At 48.7% G+C, this 26787-nt stretch overlaps 1 protein-coding gene across 3 annotated transcripts; it reads left to right on the top strand.

Annotated features, from left to right (window-relative positions):
- The first annotated feature begins 21 nt into the window (after positions 1–21).
- Positions 22–26388, top strand: vta1 (vesicle (multivesicular body) trafficking 1). Of its 3 annotated transcripts, XM_030129518.1 has the most exons (9): positions 22–220; positions 7306–7400; positions 12140–12267; positions 14164–14239; positions 15627–15747; positions 20864–20985; positions 21016–21106; positions 21489–21566; positions 25966–26388. In XM_030129518.1, the coding sequence occupies exons 1-9, from the start codon at positions 130–132 to the stop codon at positions 26109–26111; spliced, it is 948 nt and encodes a 315-aa protein (XP_029985378.1). In that variant the 5' UTR covers positions 22–129; the 3' UTR covers positions 26112–26388. The 3 variants fall into 3 exon arrangements, with proteins under 3 accessions (XP_029985378.1, XP_029985377.1, XP_029985379.1); XM_030129517.1 differs by having other exon boundaries at positions 23–220; positions 20864–21106; XM_030129519.1 differs by lacking the exon at positions 21489–21566 and having other exon boundaries at positions 23–220; positions 20864–21106.
- Positions 26389–26787: the final 399 nt, after the last annotated feature.

Below are 26787 nucleotides of genomic sequence, written 5' to 3'. Positions count from 1 at the left end.
AGGCAGCCGCTCCCATTGGGCAAAAACGCGGAAGTCCAAAGCGCTCTTGATGCTAACAACAAGAACAACAGGACCCGTGTTGTGACTTAAACGGATCCATATTGGTGTCCCGAAGGTTCTGTAACCACCATGGCAGTACCGGCCCAGTTCAAGGCCATCCAGCACCACCTGCGGACCGCACAGGAACACGAGAAACGGGACCCGGTGGTGGCGTATTACTGTAAGTCTGCGGCTAATGCGGAGGCTAACGCTAGCATTAGCTCACTTATTGTAACATCTAGCATAGTTTACCTGACGGTGTGTTAGCTTAGCTCCTAAACTCAGAGTTTGGACACGAAATGTTCACAGACCCGACCGCCCCACCCCACCCCACCATCACCACACCACCAAAAACCAGGTGTAATCTGGTCTAAAAGGGTTCAAAAGTCCTCTGGGTGGTGTTAGCTCCGACTGTCCAAACTTCTGACTGACGACAATGAACAAAGGGTTAACAGGGAATGGAACCATCAACCCACAGCCAGCAGAGTCCAGGTCCAGGTACCACCATGGGTTCATTAGTACAAGTATGTTCGGTATGAGGGTCAGAGTCCAGGTCCCATTTCTGGTCCAGGTACCACCATGGGTTCATTAGTAGAGGTATGTACGGTATAAGGGTCAAAGTCCAGGTCCAGGTCGCATTTCTGGTCCAGGTCCAGGTCCCATTTGTGGTCCAGCCTGTTTGTGGTTTCATTGTGTGATGGATGGAAGTCACATGTTCACTCAGGTATGTGTGGTTCAGCGGCAGAGAATGGAACCAGCAACCATTTGTAAATAGAAAGGAGTATTAGTACACAGAAGAGGAGTATATGAAGTATTAGTACACAGAGGAGGAGTATATGAAGTATTAGTACACAGAGGAGGAGTATATGAAGTATTAGTACATATTATTATTATTATTATTATTATTATTATTATTATTATTATTATTATTATTAGTAGTAGTAGTAGTAGTAGTATTAGTATTATTGGTATTATCATCATTCTTCTTCTTTAGTTCCATGGTGAATGTGTGGTGGACGGAGCATGTTCACACATGTTCAGAGTGTCTGATTTTCAGGTGGAATCAGCAGGTGTCTGTCTGTGTTGAACCTCTGTTAGCCTTTAGAGGACAGCGTTGTCCCACTTTCACATCAAGTAGGACACAGTGGTTGATGTCTCCTCTGATTGGTCGGTGTAGTTGAAACCGGTGGGGCGTCCATGTGTGACCTAGTTCAGCCAAGACTGGTGGGATTGGCTGTAGGACACCTGAGGAATGAACCGTCTGTCCTCCATGTGTCCTCCATGTGTCCTCCATGTGTCCTCCATGTGTCCTCCATGTGTCCTCCATGTCCACTGTCTCTGTGTCCTCTGAAGGCTGTCGTAGGTTGGACGGGGCTCTGTGGTTTGAGTGTTTGTGTGCCATGTCTTTAATGTGTTGGTCCTCCCTGTAGGACATGGTCCAGTTCTGCTTTATTGAACATGGAACCTGTAGGACATGGTCCAGTTCTGCTTTTGTCCCATCCGTCGTCCATCAGGTTGATTAAATAACGGCCACTGAAGGAGGGAGGCCGTTGCCATACCAATGCTGCTGCGTCCAGAAAGGAGTGGACGCTGATAAGAGGTTTAACTTTCTGTCCGTCCGTGTTGATGGACAGCTCTACTACCGCTGTGGACCAGGTCCACACAAATGGACCATGTCCAGAGTCTGAAATGGACAAATGGGAAGTGGACAGACCGAAGTTTATTATCGAGGTGGAATTTATGACATTGAAGTTTCTCTGCAAAGTCTGCAAGGAATTTAGCAAACAAGGTTTGATTTATTGGTGCTTATTAGTGATAACCCAGTGTGTGGTATCTGGACCAAGACCAAGACCTTCCAGCAGATCCATGAAGACCTGGACCAAGACCCTCCAGCAGATCCATGAAGACCTGGACCAAGACCCTCCAGCAGATCCATGAAGATCTGGAAGTACAGAGCTGAACCTCCACAGACCAGACTTATATGTCCAACACCTGCCCCAGGTGAACAATGGTCCGTAAAAAGAAGAACTCCTGACCAAAGTCTGTAGTAAATGTACCTTTCTGACTGTACCTGTCTAACTGTAAATGACTGTACCTGTCTGACTGTAAGTGATTGTACCTGTCTGACTGTAAATGACTGTACCTGTCTGACTGTAAGTGATTGTACCTGTCTGACTGTACCTGTCTGACTGTAAATGACTGTACCTGTCTGACTGTACCTGTCTGACTGTAAATGACTGTACCTGTCTGACTGTACCTGTCTGACTGTAAATGACTGTACCTGTCTGACTGTAAATGACTGTACCTGTCTGACTGTTCCTGTCTGACTGTAAATGACTGTACCTGTCTAACTGTACCTGTCTGACTGTAAATGACTGTACCTGTCTGACTGTACCTGTCTGACTGTAAATGACTGTACCTGTCTAACTGTACCTGTCTGACTGTAAATGACTGTACCTATCTGACTGTAAATGACTGTACCTGTCTGACTGTACCTGTCTGACTGTAAATGACTGTACCTGTCTAACTGTACCTGTCTGACTGTAAATGACTGTACCTGTCTAACTGTGCCTGTCTGACTGTAAATATCTGACTGTACCTGTCTGACTGTACGTGTATCCTTGTATCAGTAGAACTGGACATCCTTGTCCCCTTAGCTGTCTTCTGTAGCACATCTCAGACAGAGTGGACCTTCCAGACAGGCCGTCAGTATCTGAACCTGAGTCACGCCGTCGTCCTCTGAGCGGCTGATCGCTCTCATCCATCACTGGGCCTTGTGCCCTGCATCAGCAGCCCCCTCTACATTAGCCCGCTAATGCTAGCCAATAATTCAGTCCACCTCCTGCCCAGAACAAGCCGATCGATCCTCAGGTTGAGTCAAAGCCCTGATGTGTTTAGTTGTAATGAAGCGGTGTAATTCAGCCGCAGCTCTGCAGCTGGCAGCGATACAGACACAGTTTCACACTGATTGGACCAGTAATGATGATTGGGGGGGGGGGGGGGGCTGGTACCTCGACCCAGAGACGGGGGAGGTACGGCCCCCCCTCAGCTCAGAGATGGGGGGAGGCACCGGTGGATGTGGTCCTGGTTCAGTGCATGGGGTCCTGGTCCTGTGGATGGGGTCCTGGTCCTGTATGGGCCTGGGTTTTTAAGGTGTGTTTAAGATGCAGACTGGGCTTCAGGGTTAATTTAAGGTGGACTTGGAGATAAATGAGGTCTTTGAGTCGAGGACAGACGGACAGCTGGACAGTTGGTCACATGACCATGTCTGTCCTCATCCTCCTTCATCTCCTTTTCCTCCTTCACCTCTTTTACCTCCTTTTCCTCCTTCACCTCCTTTAGTTCCTTTTCCTCCTTCATCTCCTTTACCTCCTTTTCCTCCACCTCCTTTACCTCCTTTTCCTCCTTCTCCTCCTTTATCTCCTTTTCCTCCTTCACCTCCTTTTCCTCCTTTTCCTCCTTCTCCTCCTTCACCTCCTTTTCCTCCTTCACCTCCTTCACCTCCTTTACCTCCTTTTCCTCCTTCACGTCCTCTTCCTCCTTTACCTCCTTTACCTCCTTAACCTCGTTCACTCACTCTTTCCCCTGTGTTCCACCAGGGGGCTCTGTGTCCCAACCCTTCTCCTGCTCCTTCTCCTCCTCCTGCTCCTCTGTCTGTATCTTGTGTCCGTGCGTCTGTCCTCGTCTGTCAAAGCTCCTTCTGTTGTGCTTCATTGTCTGCTGTGGTCGTTGTGTCGTATGAGTGGACTCACACAAAGAGACGCTTTGTTTGTGCTCTGAGTCAGAGTGGATTCACAGAACATCATGAACATGTGGTCCATATGTGGGTCTGCGGGGACCACAACAGCACCGCTGTACTGTCCAGTTACCATGGTATCAGGAGGAGGAGAGAGGAGGAGCAAAGAGGAGGAGAGAGGAGGAGCAGAGAGGAAAGAGAGAGAGAGAGGAGGAGCAAAGAGGAGGAGAGAGAGGAGGACAGACATGACCACAACAGCACCGCTGTACTGTCCTGTTACCATGGTATCAGGAGGAGCAGAGAGGAGGAGCAGAGAGGAGGACAGACATGACCACAACAGCACCGCTGTACTCCTGTTACCATGGTATCAGGTATTGAGAGGAGCAGAGAGGAGGAGCAAAGAAGGAGCAGAGAGGAGGAGAGAGAGAGGAGGAGGAGTAGAGAGGGAGGGAGAGGAGAGAGAGAGGAGGAGAGAGAGAGAAGAGGAGAGAAGAAGAGGAGAAATGAGGAGAGGGAGAAGAGCAGAGAGGAGGATAGACATGACCACAACAGCACTGCTGTTCTCCTGTTACCATGGTATCAGGTATTGAGAGGAGCAGAGAGGACAAGAGAGAGGAGGAGAGGAGGAGGAGCAGAGAGGATGAGAGAGAGGAGAGGAGAGGAGAGGAGAGGAGGAGAGAGGAGGACAGACATGACCACAACAGCACCGCTGTACTCCTGTTACCATGGTATCAGGAGGAGGAGGAGGTGTATGTCTAAATTCAGGTGAGAATGTTCAGTTTCTCCAGGTGATGACATCATACCTGTTGATCAGCGCTTTATGACATCATACCTGTTGATCAGCGCTTTATGACATCATACCTGTTGATCAGTGCTTTACCCATGAACACGTGTTTGATTAGTGTCACTGTTGTTTTTGAACAGCGTGAGTTCACACTGATCTGTTCCAACAGCAGCAGGAGGAACCGACAGAAGCAGAACCAGCAGTTAAAGGGGATGGACTGGTTGAAGCAGAGCTGAAGTGGGTTCAACCGGAGCCTGAAGGACACTAGGATTGACTAGGACGAGGACAGAGGACTAGGACCAGGACTGACCAGGACTAGGACTTATACTAGTGTTAGCACATGTATATGGATATAGTACATGTACGTGTGCTATATCCATCTGCTTCTATATCCACCTGTATCTGTGGTGGTTCTGTGATGGTTCTGTCTGTGATGGTTCTATGATGGTTCTGTCGGTGTCTGTGATGGTTCTGTTGGTCTTCTGGATGCGTCAGTGTTCGGGTCAACCACCTAGAGGCTCTGACAGAGCCAAGGCTCCGCCCACAGTGCGACCACTGAACTGATTGACAGCTGAGGGTGGTGTGGTGCTGTGTGGTATCTGGTCCAGATCCAGCCCAGATCCGGTCCAGATCCAGCCCACCTTCCTTCAGGCTCTTTGAAAACATCAGCAGCTGCTTGTCACTTCTGATGAGACAGCGGTGGGCTCAGTCTAATGAGTGGACAGTAGACCGGTCTAAACAGTGGACCGGTCTAAACAGTGGACTGGTTTGGGTTAACGAGTGGAGCAGTCTAATGAGTGGACCCATTAGACCTTTGAACACCGCTGTAGGCAGACGCAGTAAACGCCTGTTAATGTGATTCACCCTTTCATCTCGCTTCCTCCTGTCTCCTCTTTTTAGCTTACCGGCCGACAGGCCATAAGCTATTGTCGTCATGTGGCGTCCAGCGTCGTCGTCGTCTGTCATTGTTGTAGTCTGTCGTTCGTTACAAAAATTTCAATCGTCTTCTTCTCCGAAACTACAGTTTCAATTGACTTCAAACTTGGTATACAGCTTCTGTATGATGATGTCAACAAAAGTTAGTGAAATTATTTGGATCTGGATTTGATTCTGGATTTGGTGCGACTTTGAAAAGTGTCCCCATTATAAGAGATAGGAAGTGGATGGATGCAATAACTCAGTAAATATAAATGATCTCCAGTGTAAATGTCTCCAGTCCAGCCCTGATGGGGAGATGACCCAAACATAATGTCCACATGCTGATCAGGATCTGCTTCTGGATCCGGGAATTTACGGAAAATTTAACATGGGCTCTTATGGGGAAAACATTTCAATCATCGTTTTTTTCCCAAACTCCAGTTCTGATTGACTTCAGACTTGGTATACAGCTTCTGTATGATGATGTCAACTCAAGGGATTGAAATTATTTCGATCCGGATCTGATTCTGGATTTGGTACGACTTTGAAAAATGTTCCCATTATAAGAGATAGGAAGTGGATTGAATCATTAACACTTTCAGTGCCATGGGCCGATTAAATCGGCTTTACGAAAACAACCTGTAAAGTGCCACGGGCCGATCATATCGGCTTTGGAGAACACGCCACATTTGTGTACAAACAAACCATCCACCCCCATTTCTTTCTCACATTTCGATGACGTTCTTTCTGTGTCCCCCTTTTGAGACCAAGCAGACGGGAATTTGAGGTCACGCGACCGAATAATATTTTTATATCTTTTTAATGTTTCTTATTCTCCGGTGTTTCATCAGAGGGAGCCCTCCATGCCGGGGGGCCGCTGTGGACTCCGGGGGCTGTGGCGCCTTCTCTCACTGGGGTCCGCTCCTTTCTGGTGGGTGGGGGTCCCAGTTGGCCCTCTCCCACTAGTTGGGATGCGGGGCTGTGTTGCTGGTGCCTGGTCGCCGGGGTCGGCGGCTGCCTCCTGGTGCGGATGGCTCCCTGAGACAGCGCCTCCTAAATTGATGTTTTACTTTTACTTGTACATTTTTGTTCTGGTCTACCTGTGCTCAGTCAGTCTTCTTAAGTATGTGTGAGCTTGTGGGTTTGCATGTATATGTGTGTGTGTGTGTGTGTGTGTGTGTGTGTGTGGGTGGGTGTGGGTGGGGGGCGGTACTGATTTTTAAACTGATATGTAAAGCACTTTGTGCTACAGTTTTTAATGTATGAAAAGTGCTATATAAATAAAGATGATGATGATGATGATGATTATTATTATTATTATTATTATTATAATAAATTATGCAAATTACGATCAATAATGAATCGGCTGCGTCCGGTGCGTTTTGGATCTAATCAGCAATCGGTCGGATGTTACCGAGCGGTTTCCTGCAGGATTCTTCAAATATTATAAAAACGACGCAAAATACTGAAAAACGGCCAAATTCTGTGGCACTTTTAAGGCTTATTATCCCCTTAACTGTCTGGCACTTAAAGAGTTAAGTATCAATGATATCAAGTTGGATTTTAACTTTTTTACAGATCTGATTGGAATATGACCAAAACATGGGCTATATCTGTAATAGAATAAATACACAGAACTGGGTGAGAATAAATGGCATCTGGATACATTTCCCAAAGGTTTGAATTTGGTCTGTAAGCTACAGGGCCAGTGGTCCGATTTTTTTTTCTTGTTTCATCTTGTTTCTTCCTGTTTTTTGTTTCTTCTTGTTTCATCTTCTTTTTTCTTGTTACATCTTGTGTTTCTTCCTGTTTCTTCTTACATCTGCAGGTCGTCTCTATGCCATGCAGACCGGTATGAAGGTGGACAGTAAAAGTCCAGAGTGCAGGAAGTTCCTGGTGAAACTCATGGACCAGCTGGAGACGGTGAGTCACACACACACACACACACACACACACATTCACAGCACACGTCCTGTTTCTTCTGTGGACACGCCAAGCCACGCCCTCTGGACAATGATGGCATCTGATGGGGTTTAGGGAGTCACATGACAGGCTCGTTACTGGTGTGGGCGTCGCCATCACGGACTAATACTGGCCTTTAAATGGGACACTGCAGGTGTGTGTGTTTGGAACCTGTGGAGAATGCACAACAGGTCCACCAAGGTCCACTTAGTTCCACCTAGACCCACTTAGTTCCACCTAGATCCACCTAGATCCACCTAGGTCCACCTAGACCCACCTAAATCCACCTAGATCCACCTAGGTCCACCTAGACCCACCTAGGTCCACTTAGATCAACCTAGATCCACCTAGATCCACTCAGATACGCCTAGATCCACCTGGGTCCACTTAGATCAACCTAGGTCCACCGAGATCCACCTAGGTCCACATAGATCCAATTAGGTCCTCGTAGATCCACCTAGGTCCACCTAGATCCACCTAGATCCACTCAGATCCCCCTAGATCCACCTAGATCTACTCAGATCTACCTAGGTCCAGTTTTTGGGTCTTGGTTTTATTAGTTTGTAGATGGTGGTTCTGGTCCAGTTGTAGGTTCTTGTTCTGCTCCAGTGCTTCCTGTGTTCTTAATGGTCACCTTTAACCCTGACTCGATGGTTGAATGAGTCTTCTGTGTGGGCCTTTATGGGTCTGTGCGGGTCTGTGCGGGTCTGTGCAGGTCTGTGTGGGTCTGTGTGGGTCTGTGCGGGTCTGTGCGGGTCTGTGCGGGTCTGTGTGGGTCTGTGCGGGTCTGTGTGGGTCTGTGCGGGTCTGTGTGGGTCTGTGTGGGTCTGTGCGGGTCTGTGCGGGTCTGTGTGGGTCTGTGCGGGTCTGTGTGGGTCTTTGTGGGTCTGTGCGGGTCTGTGCGGGTCTTTGTGGGTCTGTGTGGGTCTGTGCGGGTCTTTGTGGGTCTGTGTGGGTCTTTGTGGGTCTTTGTGGGTCCACTTCAGTGAATGTAGACCTGTACTCGCTCTAAAAGCCTTGACATTTACCTGTTTGTCAGGAGTGGGCGGAGCCAAGTCGGCCTTTCAGTGGTTTGAGGTTTCCGTCCTCAGAGAAAAGTTCATGTGCAGAACAGAGGTACTAAAGAGTACCACCAGGTACTAAAGAGAACACAGAAGGAACAGAACAGACAGGTACTCCCTCCTCCCTCCCCCTTCACTCCCTCCCTCTTTCCTCCTCCCTTCCTCTTCCCCTCCTCTCTCTTTCCTCCCCCCTCCCTCCCTCCTCCCTCCCTCCTCCTTCCTCCCTCTCTCCTCCCTTCCTCTTCCCCTCCTCTCTCTTTCGTCCCCCCTCCCTCCCAGTTTGAATTCCTTTTATTGATCGCTTTGAGCCAATTAAATGAACCAGTGTCCACAGATGAAACGTCCACCCACCCCCACCCCCCCACCCTGGGGGCCATTCTTTACTGGCCCTCCAGAGGCCCTCATTAACTCCACACTCAGACCCCCACCCCCACTCCACCCTCCCACAGGACACACTTCCTTCTCTCCACTTTGATGTGTGTGTTGTCACTTGTCTTTTCTTCAGTGTTTGTTTTCAGCTCAGATTGAACCAGTTTAGAATCGAATCATTTGTATTGATTAGGGATGAAACTGATCTGCAACAATTAAGCACTTAGTCATCAATTAGGAAATGCACACACACACACACACACACACACACACACACAGACACACATATACACACACACATTCAGAGTAAAAGTTTGATCATTATCAGAGTTCTGTGGTTCTGATTTTCCACACTGTGACCATCAGGGGTCAGTCTGGTACCAGAACACACTCAGAACCAGAACCACTGTAGAACCAACCCTATGGATCCACAGACTGGATAAAGGTTAAGGTTTATGGTTTCATCTGTTTTATTGAATCATCCAGTTGAATTCAACTCAAACTAACAGACGTGTATTTACCAGTGGATCAAAGAACACTGGGTCTGATAGTTTACATTATAGCTCTGTTAGCTTAGCTCTGTTAGCATTGCTCTGTTAGCCTACCTCTGTTAGCTTAGCTCTGGTAGCCTAGCTCTCTTAGCTTAGCTCTGGTAGCCTAGCTCTGTTAGCTTAGCTCTGTTAGCCTAGGTCGGTTAGGTTAGCTCTCGTAGCTTAGGTCTGGTAGACTTGCTCTGTTAGCTTAGCTCTGTTAGCACTTCCTGTGTACTTCCTGTGTGTCCATGTGTTTGTCTTGTGTACTTCCTTTGTACATCTTGTGTACTTCCTGTGTACTTCCTGTGTACATCTTGTGTACTTCCTGTGTACTTCTTGTGTACAGCTTGTGTACTTCCTGTGTACTTCCTGTGTACTTCTTGTGTTCATCTTGTGTACTTCCTGTGTACTTCTTGTGTACAGCTTGTGTACTTCTTGTGTTCATCTTGTGTACTTCCTGTGTATTTCTTGTGTGCTTCCTGTTTACTTCCTGTGTTTGTCCATGTGTTTGTCTTGTGTACTTCCTGTGTATATCTTGTGTACTTCCTGTGCACTTCTTGTGTACAGCTTGTGTACTTCCTGTGTACTTCTTGTGTACATCCTGTTTACTTCCTGTGTACTTCCTGTGTTTGTCCATGTGTTTGTCCGTGTGTTTGTCCAGTGGACCCTGTCCTTAATCCCCTGGTCCCTGATGACCTCCTCCTGGACGTCCATGTTGGACTCATTAATTCTATTTTCCACATCCATCGCTCACTCAACTCTCAGAGGATTCGCTCTCACTGGGACAATGGAAAAGCACTGGTCTGAAGATTAGGTTCATATGATCCAAGGGTACCTGACTGTACCCACATCCAAGGGTACCTGACTGTACCCACATCCAAGGGCACCAGACCGTACCCACATCCAAGGGTACCAGACTCTAAAATATCAGATATGTATGAGATTTAGGACCACATATGAAAGTGGTCCAGGTCAGATTTAAGACCACATGTGAAAGTGGTCTGGGTCAGATTTAGGACCACATGTGAAAGTGGTCTGGGTCAGATTTAAGACCGCATATGAAAGTGGCCTGGGTCAGATTTAGGACCACATGTGAAAGTGGTCTGGGTCAGATTTAGGACCACATGTGAAAGTGGTCTGGGTCAGATTTAAGACCGCATATGAAAGTGGCCTGGGTCAGATTTAGGACCACATATGACAGTGTTCTGAGTCAGATTTAGGACCACATGTGAAAGTGGTCTGGGTCAGATTTAGGACCACATGTGAAAGTGGTCTGGGTCAGATTTAAGACCACATATGAAAGTGGTCCGGGTCAGATTTAAGACCACATATGAAAGTGGTCTGGGTTAGATTTAGGGCCACATGTGAAAGTGGCCTGGGTCAGATTTAGGACCACATGTGAAAGTGGCTTGGGTCAGATTTAGGACCACATGTGAAAGTGGTCTGGGTCAGATTTAGGACCACATGTGAAAGTGGTCTGGGTCAGATTTAAGACCGCATATGAAAGTGGCCTGGGTCAGATTTAGGACCACATGTAAAAGTGGTCTGGGTCAGATTTAGGACCACATATGAAAGTGGCCTGGGTCAGATTTAGGACCGCATATGACAGTGTTCTGAGTCAGATTTAGGACCACATGTGAGAGTGGTCTGGGTCAGATTTAGGACCACATGTGAGAGTGGTCTGGGTCAGATTTAGGACCACATGTGAAAGTGGTCTGGGTCAGATTTAGGACCACATGTGAAAGTGGTCTGGGTCAGATTTAAGACCGCATATGAAAGTGGCCTGGGTCAGATTTAGGACCACATATGAAAGTGGCCTGGGTCAGATTTAGGACCGCATATGACAGTGTTCTGAGTCAGATTTAGGACCACATGTGAGAGTGGTCTGGGTCAGATTTAGGACCACATGTGAGAGTGGTCTGGGTCAGATTTAGGACCACATGTGAAAGTGGTCTGGGTCAGATTTAGGACCACATGTGAAAGTGGTCTGGGTCAGATTTAAGACCGCATATGAAAGTGGCCTGGGTCAGATTTAGGACCACATGTGAAAGTGGTCTGGGTCAGATTTAGGACCACATGTGAAAGTGGTCTGGGTCAGATTTAAGACCGCATATGAAAGTGGCCTGGGTCAGATTTAGGACCGCATATGACAGTGTTCTGAGTCAGATTTAGGACCACATGTGAGAGTGGTCTGGGTCAGATTTAGGACCACATGTGAGAGTGGTCTGGGTCAGATTTAGGACCACATATGAAAGTGGTCTGGGTCAGATTTAGGACCACATGTGAAAGTGGTCAGATCCGGGACACATGTCTTCATCTGAATGCAGCCTTCGTGTCTTCGTTGTTCAGTGGGTTGGTCCTATTGTTATAAGGACATCACATGTATGTAGTATATAACAGATGTCATATATAGTCAGTGTGGAGGACGGTCCAACTGTCTGAATGACATGAACTCTTTTTTTATTCTCTGTTCATTCTCATGGTTTTGACTCAAATATGGTCATTTCAACTCCAAGAGGATGGAGCATCATACAAGTTTGGATTGAGAAGTAAACTTCTGGTCTGGCCCGGTCCAGTCCAGTACGGCCCAGTCTGGTCCGGTCCAGTTCAGTTTGGTCTGGTCTGGTTTGGTCCATTCCAGTCCAGTCCGGCCTGGTCCAGTCTGGTCTGGTTTTGTCCAGTCCGGTCTGGTCCTGTGTGTTCTCATATTTGTGTCCGTTCTGTCTTTTTGTTCCAGATGAAGAAGGAACTGAGTGACAACGACTCCATCAACCAGGAGGTGGTGGGAAACGCCCACATCGAGAACTACGCCTTGAAGATGTTCCTGTACGCCGACAACGAGGACCGAGCACAACGCTTCCACAAGTAAGAACCCCGCCCCCTGTCCCACCCCCTCCTGTCTCCATTAGTGACTCTCATGATGGAAATGAAACACATTCACAGTCTCCTCGCTCGTTTGGTCTCCTAGCAACAGGCGGACTCATTTTATACATCCCATAATATGCACAGTACCGTCCTAATCTGAAAGGGTTTAATACGTCCCGTAATATGCACAGTACTGTACTTATGTTAAATGTGTCAGTGTGTATTTTTACTTGGTTGAAGGGTGTTAGTGTAGGAATTTAACACTGTTTATTATGGGATGGATTTTAGTGGATGGATCAGTGCTTTAACCCCGGAGGGTTAAAGTGTGTTTAATATACTCACCTGGACACCGGAGGGTTAAAGTGTGTTTAATATACTCACCTGGACACCGGAGGGTTAAAGTGTGTTTAATATACTCACCTGGACACCGGAGGGTTAAAGTGTGTTTAATATACTCACCTGGACACCGGAGGGTTAAAGTGTGTTTAATATACTCACCTGGACACCGGAGGGTTAAAGTGTGTTTAATATACTCACGTGGACACCGGAGGGTTAAAGCATGTGTTTGAACCCAGTAAACAGGAAACAGGAAGTGGCATTTCCGTGGTGTTGAGTGAATGGATGCAGGTGTTTGTGTGTAAATAAGCGCTCAGTCCACTCTGTGTTTGGGTGTTTTTTATGAGAGGCAGTGGTCGGTGTTAACGCAGACCAGGCCTCAGTGGTGGCGCTGTGTGATGTCACCACTGGACATGCACAGTAGAAACTTCGAAAACAATGAATTGAAACAGAATCCAAGTGAAAGATCAAACACATTAAACCTGTTCAAACACACAGTTATTATGAACATATGTTCAGTAGAATATATATAATATATAAACCATCAGATTTAATTTATTTCATTGAATATTTACTTTGTGTTTTGTTTAATTAATTTAAAATTTTCATTTGTTGTTCATTATATTTATTTATTTGGTTTTGTCAATTTTCTTGTGTATTTTAATTATTTTTGTATTTCATTTTTTGTGAAGGTTTTGTGCATGTTCACGTTCTTTAGTTTTTTGTCATTTGTTCATTTATTTGTGCATATATAAAAACTCCTAACTCCAGTGTGTCCGTCCACTGTCACTGGAGAATTTATGTTGGAGAAGATGACGGTGTTTCCACGGTAACTGTCACATCTGTCAGGTCTAACCTCTTATCTCATCCTCCTCCTTCTCCTCTTCCTCCTTCTCCTCCTCCTCTTCGTTCCTCCTCCTGCTCCTCCTCCACCTCTTCCTCCTCCTTCTCCCCCCCTCCTCCTTCTTTCCTCTTCCTCCTCCTCCTCCTCTTCCTCTTCCTTATCCCCCCTCCTCCTCCTCCTCTTCCTCCTCCTCCTCACCCCTTCCTCCTCCTCTCCCCCCCTTCCTCCCCCTCCTCCTCCTCCTCCTCCTCTTTCTCCTCCTCCTTCTCCTCCTCCTCCTCTTCCTCCTCCTGTTCCTCCTCCTCTTCCCCCTCCTCCTCTTCCTCCTCTTCCCCATTCTCCTCCTCCTCCTTTTCCTCCTTCTCCTCCTCTTCCCCCTCCTCCTCCTCCTCTTCCTCCTCTTTCCCCTTCTCCTCCTCCTCCTCTTCCTCCTCCTCCTCCCCCCTTCCTCCTCCTCTTCCCCCCCCTTCCTCCTCCTCCCCCTCCTCCTCCTCTTTCGCCTCCTCCTTCTCCTCTTCCTCTTCTTCCCCCTTCTCCTCCTCCTCCCCCTCCTGTTCCTTCTCCTCCTCCTCTTCCCCCTTCTTCTCCTTGTCCTCCTCCTCTTCCTCCTCCTCCTTTTCCTCCTTCTCCTCTTCCTCCTTCTCCTCCTCCCCCTCTTCCTCCTCTTCCTCCTCCTCCCCCTCTTCCCCCTCTTCCTCCTCCTCCTCCTCCTCCAGGAACATGATCAAGTCCTTCTATACGTCCAGTCTTCTGTTTGACGTCCTATCTGTCTTTGGAGAATTGTCTGAGGAGGTGAGTAAACTCCACCGCTGTGCCGTTAGGGTCATCATAGTGGCTGTGGTTTTCACTATCCGTTGACCTTTCGACCTTTTTGTGTTTCACTCTGACCTTTAGATCATCTACAACACAGTCAGTGGGGTCAAAGGTCACCTGTAACACTACTGAACCACCTTCTACAACTGATGATTATTTTCCACTAAGTGGGACAAATATTGAAGGAACCTATTATAAAGGGTTAGGGGGTTAGGGTTAACCCAGTTTAGGGTTAGGGTTAGGATTCTGTCATTGTCTCTCCATCGGTTTAGGGTTAACCCAGGGTTAGGATTAGTCTGACAGATTTTGAGTTGGGGGTCCGTGGTCAGTCCATGGAGTCAGACCAGGTATGTTCCACTGAGTGACAAGATAAGTGACAAGATTTCAGATGTGGATAAGCCCGCCCCCTTCTGCAGGAGGACACTCCCACTTTTGTCCTGTCGATTCATGAAGGGAAAAAAAATGGCGCCAGTCCTGACACCGGTCCTGACCCCACCTAGTAAACAGAAGCCACACTGTGAACATGTAACGCGTTTGTCTAAATGAGTTATTACAGTTATTTGAACTGGCTGAGCAGTGTTTTCCTGAATTCTAATCAATAATCAGATTGGTTGTTGAACAGAACTCTATAATCATGTGTAGAATGGGTTCTGGTCCAAAGTCAGTAATCATGTGTTTGACCTGGTGTTGAAAGAAAAACCTACAGACGCACAAAAACCAGGACCAAAGCCAGCGAATCTAGTTAAAGGAGCGGAGAGCAGAGGAATTCCGCTGACCCACATGGGTGGTACCCCACCCCCACCCCCACACATCCCCACCTCCTCCCCCTCAGGACCAGACCTCCTCCCTGTTCTGGTCCCTGTTTGTTTGTGTTGTTAAGACTCGTCACCTTTTTCAGTTCAGGAAGTATCCGCCATCCGCCCTGGAGACTGAGGCTGTTATTCCACAGATTAGACCGCACCATTATTCCACAGATTAGACCACACCAACAGCCTCTTATGACTGGAAAACAGAGGCTGAACAAACACACTGTACTGCTCTGCCATTGTTCACCTGAACTCCACTCACTTATCTGGAACCAACAGAACTGGAGTCCATTCAGTCTAATCAGAACCACGTCTGTAGACCTGTTGGACTCCACCCCCCACCCCCATCACATCCTGTCCACTCACCCACTGACCAACACTGTGACCACCACTCCACCCACTGTGTCCATATTAAACCTGGTCCTTGGTCCTGTTGGGTTGATCCAGTTCAGAACTGGGTTGTTCCAATGTGGAAAACCACCTGCACCAGTCCTCATGGATATGAATCTGCTTTCTATCCTCCACCCCCCCCCCCCCCCCCCGCCCCGCCCGTTCCACAGAACATCCAGCACAGGAAGTATGCCCGCTGGAAGGCCACCTACATCCACACCTGCCTGAAGAACGGGGACACGCCTCAGCCAGGACCCATGGGTCTAGATGAGGACCAGGACCAGGACGGAGGTGGGTACTGGTACAGACCACGTCCCCAGGCACCACACAGACCACACCCCAACAATCAAACAGACCACACCCCTGGTGTCAAACAGACCACGCCCCCAGGCAACATCACATATCACAGTATGTGTGTATGTGTGTGTGCGTGTGTGTGTGTTCATTAGATCCAGTTCATATTTGCCTTTTTCTGCTTCACATCCGACCACAATCAGATCTGAATCCATGACCTTTGAGTTACAACAGAAAACAGGACCAGGGACACTGTCCACCCCAGGGACATGTGCTGCAGTACTCGTTTACAGTTCACTGCAGTTTAACTGTGGTGGAAAAACACAACCTAAATAAGGCCGTGGGGTTCTGCACAGGGACAGTTCTGCACAGGGACAGTTCTGCACATGGACGGTTCTGCACATGGACGGTTCTACCACAGGGACGGTCCTGCTCAGGGCCGGTTCTGCTCAGGGACAGTTCTGCACAGGGATGGTTCTACCATGGGTCTGGTTCTACGACAGGGCCGGTTATGCCACGGGTCTGGTTCTGCCACGGGTCAGGTTCTACCATGGGCTGGCTCTACCATGGGTCTGGTTCTACCATGGGCTGGCTCTACCATGGGTCTGGTTCTACCATGGGTCTGGTTCTATCATGGATCTGGTTCTACCATGGGTCTGGTTCTACCATGGGTCTGGTTCTGCCATTGGTCTGGTTCTACCATGGGTCTGGTTCTACCATGGGTCTGGTTCTATCATGGATTTGGTTCTACCATGGGTCTGGTTCTACCATGGGTCTGGTTCTACCATGGGTCTGGTTCTGCCATTGGTCTGGTTCTACCATGGGTCTGGTTCTACCATGGGTCTGGTTCTGCCATGGCTCAGGTTCTGCCATGGGTCTGGTTCTACCACGGGTCTGGTTCTACCATGGGTCTGGTTCTATCATGGATCTGGTTCTACCATGGGTCTGGTTCTACCATGGGTCTGGTTCTGCCATTGGTCTGGTTCTACCATGGGTCTGGTTCTACCACGGGTCTGGTTCTGCCATGGCTCAGGTTCTGCCATGGGTCTGGTTCTACCACGGGTCTGGTTCTGCCATGGGTCTGGTTCTACCATGGGTCTGGTTCTGCCACAGGGACGGTTCTGCCGTACATTCTCAGTTTCTGCAGATTATTTCGTCCACATGGTGGTTTTCTGCTCCACTGCTGGTTCTGGTCTAGTGTAACCACCACCACACTAATGGTTCTGGTCCAGTCTAAGGGTTAGGGTTAACCTCCTCATTTGTTGATGTTTGTCTGTGGAATCTGGGTTAGACTGGTCTGGATCAGACTGGTCTGGATCAGAGTCGTGTGGTCTGGATCAGACTGGTCTAGATCAGACTGGTCTGCAGATTTTTCTGTCGTGGTTTAACGTGTTTTTTTTGTCAGATCAACGTGAACCCGTTCATACTGATTGACAGTAGGGGGTGTGGTCTGAGCTGGAGGCGGGGCTTTGACAGTTTGACTGCTTCCTGTCGGAGCTGTCAATCCTCGGAGGCAGAACCAGGACAGAAGATGCCTCATACAGAGATCTGCAACGACAGCTGTCAATCGCACATGTAAGCCCACATGGACCTACTCATATTTCTGAACCAGCTGACTCATCAGGGGGTCATCGATGGTCCGATCCAGATTTGAACAGTCCCATCCAGGTTCTGATCAGGTCCAACAGGGACTTTAAATCAGTGACAGAAACAAAGGAACAAACACATGATGAATTCAACCACATTCAGCCACTGAAACTGAAACAGACTCTGACTCTGAACCCCAACAGAAGGGTTTACACTCAGAAACTACAAGTCCCAGGAGAATGAGGTCACTTCCTGTTGTGTCATAGACAGGACAGAAAACCAGACTGGTCTGGTCTGGGTTGGACTGGTCTGGGTTAAACTGGTCTGGGTCTGGGACTGGGTCTGTGGTCTGGGTCTGTGGTCTAGATCTGGTTCTGGGTCTTTGGTCTAGGTCTGGTTCTGGGTCTGTGGTCTGGTTCTGGTTCTGGGTTTGTGGTCTAGGTGTGGGTCTGTGGTCTGGGTCTTTGGTCTAGGTCTGGTTCTGGGTCTGGTTCTGGGTCTTTGGTCTAGGTCTGTGGTCTAGGTCTGGTTCTGGGTCTGTGGTCTGGTTCTGGTTTTGGGTCTGGGTCTGGTTCTCCTCCAGGTCAGCGGTTTCATCAGGACCCTCTGGGGACGTGGCAGAAGTCAACAGGAATGTGCTCTGACAGACCCGCCCCCAGACTCAGGCCAGTTTTCAGGAGGCTGAGATAATGTTGACAAAGTGAAATTAAGTCCATCTGCCCATCGGCCCCACCCACTCTGCACTCATGGGTGTCGTCCGTCAGGGATGACATCAGCCTGAGGAAACACTGACCCCCCCCCCCCCCCCCCCCCACGCCGTCTGACACCCACTTTCACAGCCTCTTCTCACTTGTCCCCCACCCCCCAATGTCCACTGGGGTCTGAGTGTGAGCAGTTCAACAAATGACACCACAGAAGAAGAACAAACCAATCAGATGGATTTGAACTGCAGGGACACATCCAGCACAGTATGGGCTGAAGTGGGCTGGACTAGGTCTAGGACCTGGGCCAGGACCAGGACCAGTACTAGATCCAATGTAAAATAGTGAACAAAGTCACATTTAAGTCAAAATCACATGATCAAAATGTTTCCATCCAGTTTATATATCCTCCTCCTCCTCTTCCTCTTCCTCCTCCTCTTCCTCTTCCTCCTCCTCCTCCTCTTCTTCCTCCTCCTCTTCCTTCTCCTCCTCCTCCTTTTTCTCCTCTTCCTCCTCTTCTTCCTCCTCCTCTTCCTTCTCCTCCTCCTCTTCCTCCTCCTCCTCTTCCTTCTCCTTCCTCCTACTCCTCCTCTTCCTCCTCCTCCTTCCTCCTCCTCTTCCTCCTGCTCCTCTTCCTCCTCCTTTTTCCTCCTCGTCTTCCTCCTGCTCCTCTTCCTCCTCCTTTTTCCTCCTCCTCTTCCTCCTGCTCCTCTTCCTTCTTCTCCTCCTCCTCCTTCCTCCTCCTCTTCCTCCTGCTCCTCTTCTTCCTCCTCCACCTCTTCTTCCTCCTCCTCTTCCTCCTGCTCCTCTTCCTTCTTCTCGTCTTCTTCCTCCTCCTCCTCCTCTTCCTCCTGCTCCTCTTCCTTCTCCTCCTTCCTCCTCCTCCTCTTCTTCCTCCTGCTCCTCTTCCTTCTTCTCCTCTTCTTCCTCCTCTTCCTCCTCCTCCTCCTCCAGACCCTTTTATATAGTTTTATTTCGTCCTATTGCTCGTTTGGTTCTGTTTGGTTCTGTATGCCGTTCTCTGAGGTCGACTCAGATCCAATACCATATGTTATTATTTTATTTTATTTTTTAGTTTTGTTCCTGTACCGTATGTTTGGGTGAAACTAATCAGTCTTCAGGACCAGATGGATGTGGATCTGCATGATTTGCAGATGGTCCTGGATGTTCAGTGGAAATGACAGTTGATCCTGTGAAGCGCTGCTGCTGCTGCAGCTCCATCCAAACCCATTTACATCTAATACCTGTGGAAGCCTCTGCAGCGCAGCAGGAGAATGGGATTCTCATCAGCTCAGATCATTTCAGCTAAAATCAGCTGTGAGCGGCCGAACCCAGAGCTTCTGTGGAAGCACAAACTATTTAGAATGTGTGATTGGAACCAACCAGGCTGAACCGGATCTGAAGGAACCACCCACATCTGTGGAGGACGGAGAACTCCTGTTGAAGACTGAGGACCTGGATCAGATCAGATCTCCAACACCTGGGTGGGACTGGAGACCTGGACCAGGACCAGGACCTAGACCTGGACCTGGACCAGGGCTCAAGACTTTAAAGGGTTCACATCTGCGTTGAATCCAACTTATCATTTATGTTTGAATACATGTGTGAATGTGTGGGTCTGACAGTAGCTTGGTTAATTATTATTATGAAGGCATTAATTATTATTATGAAGGCATTAATTGTAATCATGAAGGCATTAATTATTATTATGAAGACATTTATTACCTCCGCCAGGAGGTATTGTGATCACTTTGCTTTGTGTGCGTGTGTGTTTGTTTGTTAGCAAGATAACTCAAAAAGTTATGGACGCATTTTCATGAAATTTTCAGGAAATGTTGATACTGGCACAAGGAAGAAAGGATTAAGTTTTGGTGGGGGGGGGCAACATCTGTCTTGGCGGAGGTCTGTGCTCTCAGAGTGCTTTTCTTGTTATTATGATGGCATTAATTATTATTATTATGAAAGCATTAATAATTATTATGAAGCCATTAATTATTATTATGAAGGCATTAATTATTATTATTATGACAGCATTAATTATTATTATGAAGGCATTTATTATTATTATTATGAAATCCTTTTTGACGGTCCTTGTGCACCCATGACCCTCAGGGTGGGTCACAGTCAAATGTTTTCGCAACCATGGGAATACAGGGCTCTGGACATCAAAAATGGCCGCCCCGCCCTGACCTGACAGTCACCTGTTGGTCACCTGACGGTCATCTCCAGCCTCTGCAGACTGAACTGAACAGGTTTGAAGTCTATGGAGTTAAATTCCTCAGAGGAGTTCCATTAAATAAATGGTCAGTGAATCACCAAAAACTCCACATGTCCTACTTCCTGTTGGTCACCTGTTGGTCTGACTTCAGTAGACTTCATTCAGATCCGTATTTGAACCACGATTCGTTCCAGTCTGAACTGATGCTGGGAACAGTGGGATCAAATTTATAGAATTTATGAATATGAATAAAACATGAATCTGCCCAAACTCTGACTTTAGGCACATGATGTGTGTGTATGTGTGGACCTATGATGTCATTGGGACAGTTGAAGGTGGAGGTTCCAGTTGAGCCAACTGAAGGCGGAGGTTCTGGTTGAACCAGTTGAAGGCGGAGGTTCCAGTTGAGCCAACTGAAGGCGGAGGTTCTGGTTGAACCAGTCGAAGGCGGAGGTTCCAGTTGAGCCAACTGAAGGCGGAGGTTCTGGTTGAACCAGTTGAAGGCGGAGGTTCCAGTTGAACCTGCTGAAGGCGGAGGTTCCAGTTGAACCTGCTGAATCTCACCGTTGTCCTGTGTCTTTGCTCTGTTCTCTGTTTTTCTCTTCAGATGAGTTTGGAGCTGAAGGGTTCTCAGCCCCTGGTCCGTCCCCCCATGGCGGGTCCTTCAGAGCCGATCCTCCATCCCAGGACTTTCAGAATCAGGACCGGAGTCTGGGTCCGGGTCCGTCTCCGGGGATTGGCTTCACTCCAGGGCCGTCCGGTCCGCCTTCCGCCAACTACAACAACATCCAGATCCCCCCGGGGGCCCACGCACCAGCCAACACCCCCGCAGAGCTGCCCCCGCCCACAGGTGAGCTGGCCCCGCCCACAGGTGAACTGCACATGCTCCGTTCTCACCTGAACCACCTTTGACTCCACCCTTTCCTTATGGATCCACTAGTGTTTACCATTGGATACTTCTTTAAACATATTATCTGAAAATCCAAGAACTGCAAGTACAGGAAACAGTCATATACACACATATATACAAACAAACATATACATATACACACACACACACACACACACACATATATACATATATATATATATATATATATATATATATATATATATGACATCACAGTGACATCACAGATCAGACAGTGTCTGATGATGACAGGGTGGTGGATGTGACAGACTGTAGGTTCTGTCTTTCATTGGTCTGTTCTGTTGTGTTTTTTTTGGGGCAGAGGTGGTGAAACCAGTGCCTACACCACGAACAGGGGCAGCAGTCGACCCCCCCAGTCTGAGCAACAGCCAACCGCAGAGTAAGAACACACACCTAAAGAATACAGAACACACACCAAAGAATACAGAACACACACCAAAGAATATAGAACACACACTAAAGAATATAGAACACAGCCAACAGCGGATAAGAACATGGGCTGCCAGTGAACTGCAGTAGAACAGCAGTAGAACTGCAGTAGAACAGCAGTAGAACTGCAGTAGAACTGCAGTAGAACAGCAGTAGAACTGCAGTAGAACAGCTGAAGTGTTTGTGTCAGATGAAGGTGGATCTCCTTTCTTCTGTTGTTCTCGTCTGTCATGTATCAGATGGCTTCCTTAAAGGTATTGACTGGGTTGGTGACTCCGCCCTGTTCCTGTTCATAAGCCCAGTTGATCCAGTCCCATCTGTGTTGCCGTGGTAACGCCACGTGATGCTTGTAACAACTGAACAAAACCAGCTGACAGAAAACAAACATAAAGCAGTGAACGAGTGTGAGCCCAGCGTCTGTCAGGACTGAAACAGACCAATGAGGGCTAAGCTAACAGCGCTAAGCTAACAACGTATGTCAGGACTGAAACAGATTGATGAGCGCTAAGCTAACAGCGCTAAGCTAACAGCACCAAACTAACAGCGTTAAGATAACAGTACTAAGCTAACAGCGCTAAGCCAACAGCACCAAGCTAACAGCACTAAGCCAACAGTGCTAAGCCAACAGCTCTAAGCTAACAGTGCTAGGCAAACAGCCCTAAGCTAACAGTGCTAAGACAACAGCGCTAAATCAACAGCGCTAAGCTAATGGCATCAAACTAACAGCGTTAAGATAACAGTACTAAGCTAACAGCGCTAAGACAACAGCACCAAGCCAACAGCGCTAAGCTAACAGTGCTGAGCCAACAGCGCTAAGCTAACAGCGCTAAGACAACAGCGCTCAGCCAACAGCACCAAGCTAACAGCGCTAAGCCAACAGCACTAAGCTACCAGCACTAAGCTAACAGCCCTAAGCTAACAGTGCTAAGACAAGAGCGCCAAGCCAGCAGCGCTAAGCCAACAGTGCTAAGCTAACAGCGCTAAGCCAACGGCACCAAGCTAACAGTGCTCCTTTTGCGTTCTCTTTTGGTCTCTCCTTTGGGTTCTCCTTTTGGGTTCTTTTCCCATGGGACACGTTTCTGCTTCATTCAGTCGGTTCTTTTTTTTTTTTTTTTCCATGTCTTGTTCCGTGGTTTCTGGCTCGTTCTCAGGTCTTTTCCACTCCTCTGCTGAACAGAGCGTCAGCAGATTTGCAGCAGTATGTTTTTTTTTTTTGTTTTTTTTTTTGGGGGGGGGGGGTTAGCAGAGGGATTAGAGCCTCAACATTATTCATGGTTTTCCTTCTTCATCGTCCTTAAGAACAGACGATGTTTTCTGACACATTATCTGTGGTGGATTTTCAACCTGAGGCCCCCGGACCCCTAGAGGCCCCCGGACCCCTAGAGGCCCCCAGACCCTCAGAGGCCCCCCCCATGACAGCACAGTGGTACTGAGCAGACAGGATGTGACGTGTTGGACTGTCTCTGTTTGGAGGACAGTTGGACGTTTTCAGTTCTGCTGAGTTCTCTTCCAGTGAAAGTCCCGCCCACTTCTTCAGTTAGAGAAACAGAACCAGGAGTGGAACACATTCACCTGGTTCTGATCCACATAGAACCGGTCTCTGACGTACAGGGACATGGGTTTGATGGTTTGAAGTCTTTTTGTTCTGTTTGTCACTGTTTGAGTGAACTTGTTTGATATGGACGCTGTGTCCTGCCCTGGACACTGTCTCATGTTGTGTTTACAGAGCAGAAGGGCTGATGGGAAGGCCTGGGGGGGCGGGTCTATTTAAGAGGATCCCCTGGAGACAGATGTGGACGGAAATGAGACTGTGGAGGTGAAAGGTCAAGACCAGACAGTGAACGAGTCAGAATGGAAGCAGGACGGCCTGTGAGTGGACAAACCCAACGCCCACCAGGGGACACGTCTACATTTAGACCAATGACAGACTGGTCAGTCCAAGTCTGCAGCGACGGTCAAATGTCCAGTGTTAGGGACGCACCGGTCCACCTTTTTCAGTTCCGCTGCTGGTGCCAGGTTCTGTTGGTCCATTCTTCAGTTCCAAATGTCCTCTAGAGGTTGTCCTCTGATCTGACCGATAGAGGTGAGGACACGTTTTGACCTGATCACAGTTTCAGCTGTAGCTGAAGGTAGAACGTCCCCACCCCACTGTGTCCGTTCCCCTGCTGTCGGTGCAGAACCCTGTCCCAGGTATGTCCCCCCTGGCCCTGTCTATGGAGTTGGACCGGCGGTGGGGGGTGGACAGCAGGTCCAAACATCTGTCTTCTACTCTGAACCCAAGAGAACTGATACTGGGACCTTGAGTATCAGTCGCTGCCCGATACTGATCTGATATTGTTGATTTAGAGCAGAGGTTCTCAACTGGGGTGGGGACACACTCCAAGGGGGGGCGTGAGCACATGGAGGGGGGGCGTTGACATCGTCGTGTATGTTAGCAGCTATTGTTGTACATCACAACAATATAAATCTCTCTTACATATTGTCCAGCACATTGTCTGTAAGTTAGCACTAGCATTAGCTCTGTGCATTACCATTAGCTCTGTAAGTTAGCACTAGCACTATCTCTAGGGTAGCGCAAGCATTATATGTGTGCATTAGCATAATGTGTGCATTAGCATTTACATTATCATTAGCATTATCATTAGCATTATGTGTGTGTGTGTAGTTGGACTGTTTTGTCTCCTGTTGCCTTAAACTCTTGCAGATGTAAACTCTGTTGGACTGTGTGGGTCTGTAGTGTCTCCAGTGTGTCTCCAGTGTGTCCCCAGTGTGTCCCCAGTGAGTCCCCAGTGTGTCCTCAGTGTGTCCTCAGTGTGTCCCCAGTGTGTCCGCAGTGTGTCCTCAGTGTCTCCAGTGTGTCTCCAATGTGTCTGCAGTGTGTCCTCAGTGTGTCTCCAGTGTATCCCCAGTGTGTCCCCAGTGTGTCCTCAGTGTGTCTGCAGTGTGTCCCCAGTGTGTCCTCAGTGTGTCTCCAGTGTGTCCTCAGTGTGTCTGCAGTGTGTCCGCAGTGTGTCTCCAGTGTGTCCGCAGTGTGTCCTCAGTGTCTCCAGTGTGTCTCCAATGTGTCTGCAGTGTGTCCTCAGTGTGTCTCCAGTGTATCCCCAGTGTGTCCTCAGTGTGTCTGCAGTGTGTCCCCAGTGTGTCCTCAGTGTGTCTCCAGTGTGTCCTCAGTGTGTCTGCAGTGTGTCCCCAGTGTGTCTCCAGTGTGTCTGCAGTGTGTCTCCAGTGTGTCCTCAGTGTGTCTGCAGTGTGTCCCCAGTGTGTCTCCAGTGTGTCTGCAGTGTGTCTCCAGTGTGTCCTCAGTGTGTCTGCAGTGTGTCCCCAGTGTGTCTCCAGTGTGTCTGCAGTGTGTCCTCAGTGTGTCTCCAGTGTGTCCCCAGTGTGTTCTCAGTGTCTCCAGTGTGTCTGCAGTGTGTCTCCAGTGTGTCCCCAGTATGTCCTCTGTGTCTCCAGTGTGTCCCCAGTGTGTCCTCAGTGTGTCCTCAGTGTGTCCCCAGTGTGTCTCCAGTGTGTCCCCAGTGTGTCTCCAGTGTGTTTGCAGTGTGTCCCCAGTGTGTCCTCAGTGTGTCTCCTGTGTGTCCTCAGTGTGTCCCCAGTGTGTCTCCAGTGTGTCCCCAGTGTGTTCTCAGTGTGTCTGCACTGTCTCCAGTGTGTCCTCAGTGTGTCTCCAGTGTGTCCTCAGTGTGTCCCCAGTGTGTCTGCAGTGTGTCCCCAGTGTGTCTCCAGTGTGTTCTCAGTGTGTCTGCAGTGTGTCCTCAGTGTGTCTGCTGTGTGTCCTCAGTGTGTCTCCAGTGTGTCTGCAATGTGTCCCCAATGTGTCTCCAGTGTGTCTCCAGTGTGTCTGCAGTGTGTCCTCAGTGTGTCCCCAGTGTGTTCTCAGTGTGTCTCCAGTGTGTCCCCAGTGTGTCCTCAGTGTGTCTGCAATGTGTCCCCAGTGTGTCTCCAGTGTGTCCCCAGTGTGTCTCCAGTGTGTCCCCAGTGTGTCCCCAGTGTGTTTGCAGTGTGTCCCCAGTGTGTTTGCAGTGTGTCCCCAGTGTGTCCCCAGTGTGTCTCCTGTGTGTCCTCAGTGTGTCTGCTTTGTCTCCTCAGTGTGTCCCCAATGTGTCCCCAGTATGTCTCCAGTATGTCTGCAGTGTGTCCCCAGTGTGTCCCCAGTATGTCTGCAGTGTGTCCCCAGTGTGTCTCCAGTATGTCTGCAGTGTGTCTCCAGTGTGTCTCCAGTGTGTCCCCAGTGTGTCCCCAGTGTGTCCCCAGTGTGTCCGCAGTGTGTCTCCAGTGTGTCCCCAGTGTGTCTCCACTGGTGTCTGTCCCCTGTTGTGTCTCATCTCTGTCCCCTGTCTCCTGTCCAGGTGCTGTCCAGTTGTCTCCAGAGGACTTCACTAAGGCTCAGAAATACTGTAAATACGCCGGCAGCGCTCTTCAGTACGAGGACGTGTCCACGGCCGTCCAGAACCTGCAGAAGGCCCTGAAGCTGCTGACCACCGGCAAAGAATGAAGCTCCACCCCCTGCCCCGCCTCCTGCAGTTCCATCTATCGCTGATCTGACCACGCCCACCCATGACGACGCCCGCACATACGGTCACTGATCGTCAGCAGCAACTGCGATGGAAATCTGTGGACACCATGGACGCCTGTGTCCAACACTGGACGATGGATGGACGGAAAGATGGACAGATGGACAAATGGACAGACAGATGGACAGAAGGACAGACAGATAAACAGAAGGACAAATGGACAGACAGATGGACAGAAGGACAAATGGACAGACAGATGGACAGAAGGACAGACAAATAAACAGAAGGACAAATGGACAGACAGATGGACAGAAGGACAGACAGATAAACAGAAGGACAAATGGACAGACAGATGGACAGATGGACAAATGGACAGACAGATGGACAGAAGGACAGACAGATAAACAGAAGGACAAATGGACAGACAGATGGACAGAAGGACAAATGGACAGACAGATGGACAGAAGGACAAATGGACAGACAGATGGACAGAAGGACAGACAAATAAACAGAAGGACAAATGGACAGACAGATGGACAAATGGACAGACAGATGGACAGAAGGACAGACAGATAAACAGAAGGACAAATGGACAGACAGATAAACAGAAGGACAAATGGACAGACAGATGGACAGAAGGACAAATGGACAGACAGA

Source organism: Sphaeramia orbicularis, unplaced genomic scaffold (genome assembly GCF_902148855.1).
Source record: "Sphaeramia orbicularis unplaced genomic scaffold, fSphaOr1.1, whole genome shotgun sequence".
Classification (NCBI taxonomy): Eukaryota; Metazoa; Chordata; class Actinopteri; order Kurtiformes; family Apogonidae; genus Sphaeramia; species Sphaeramia orbicularis.
Note: the sequence above shows the minus strand (reverse complement) of the source record. Positions and strands in the feature narration are given on the sequence as shown.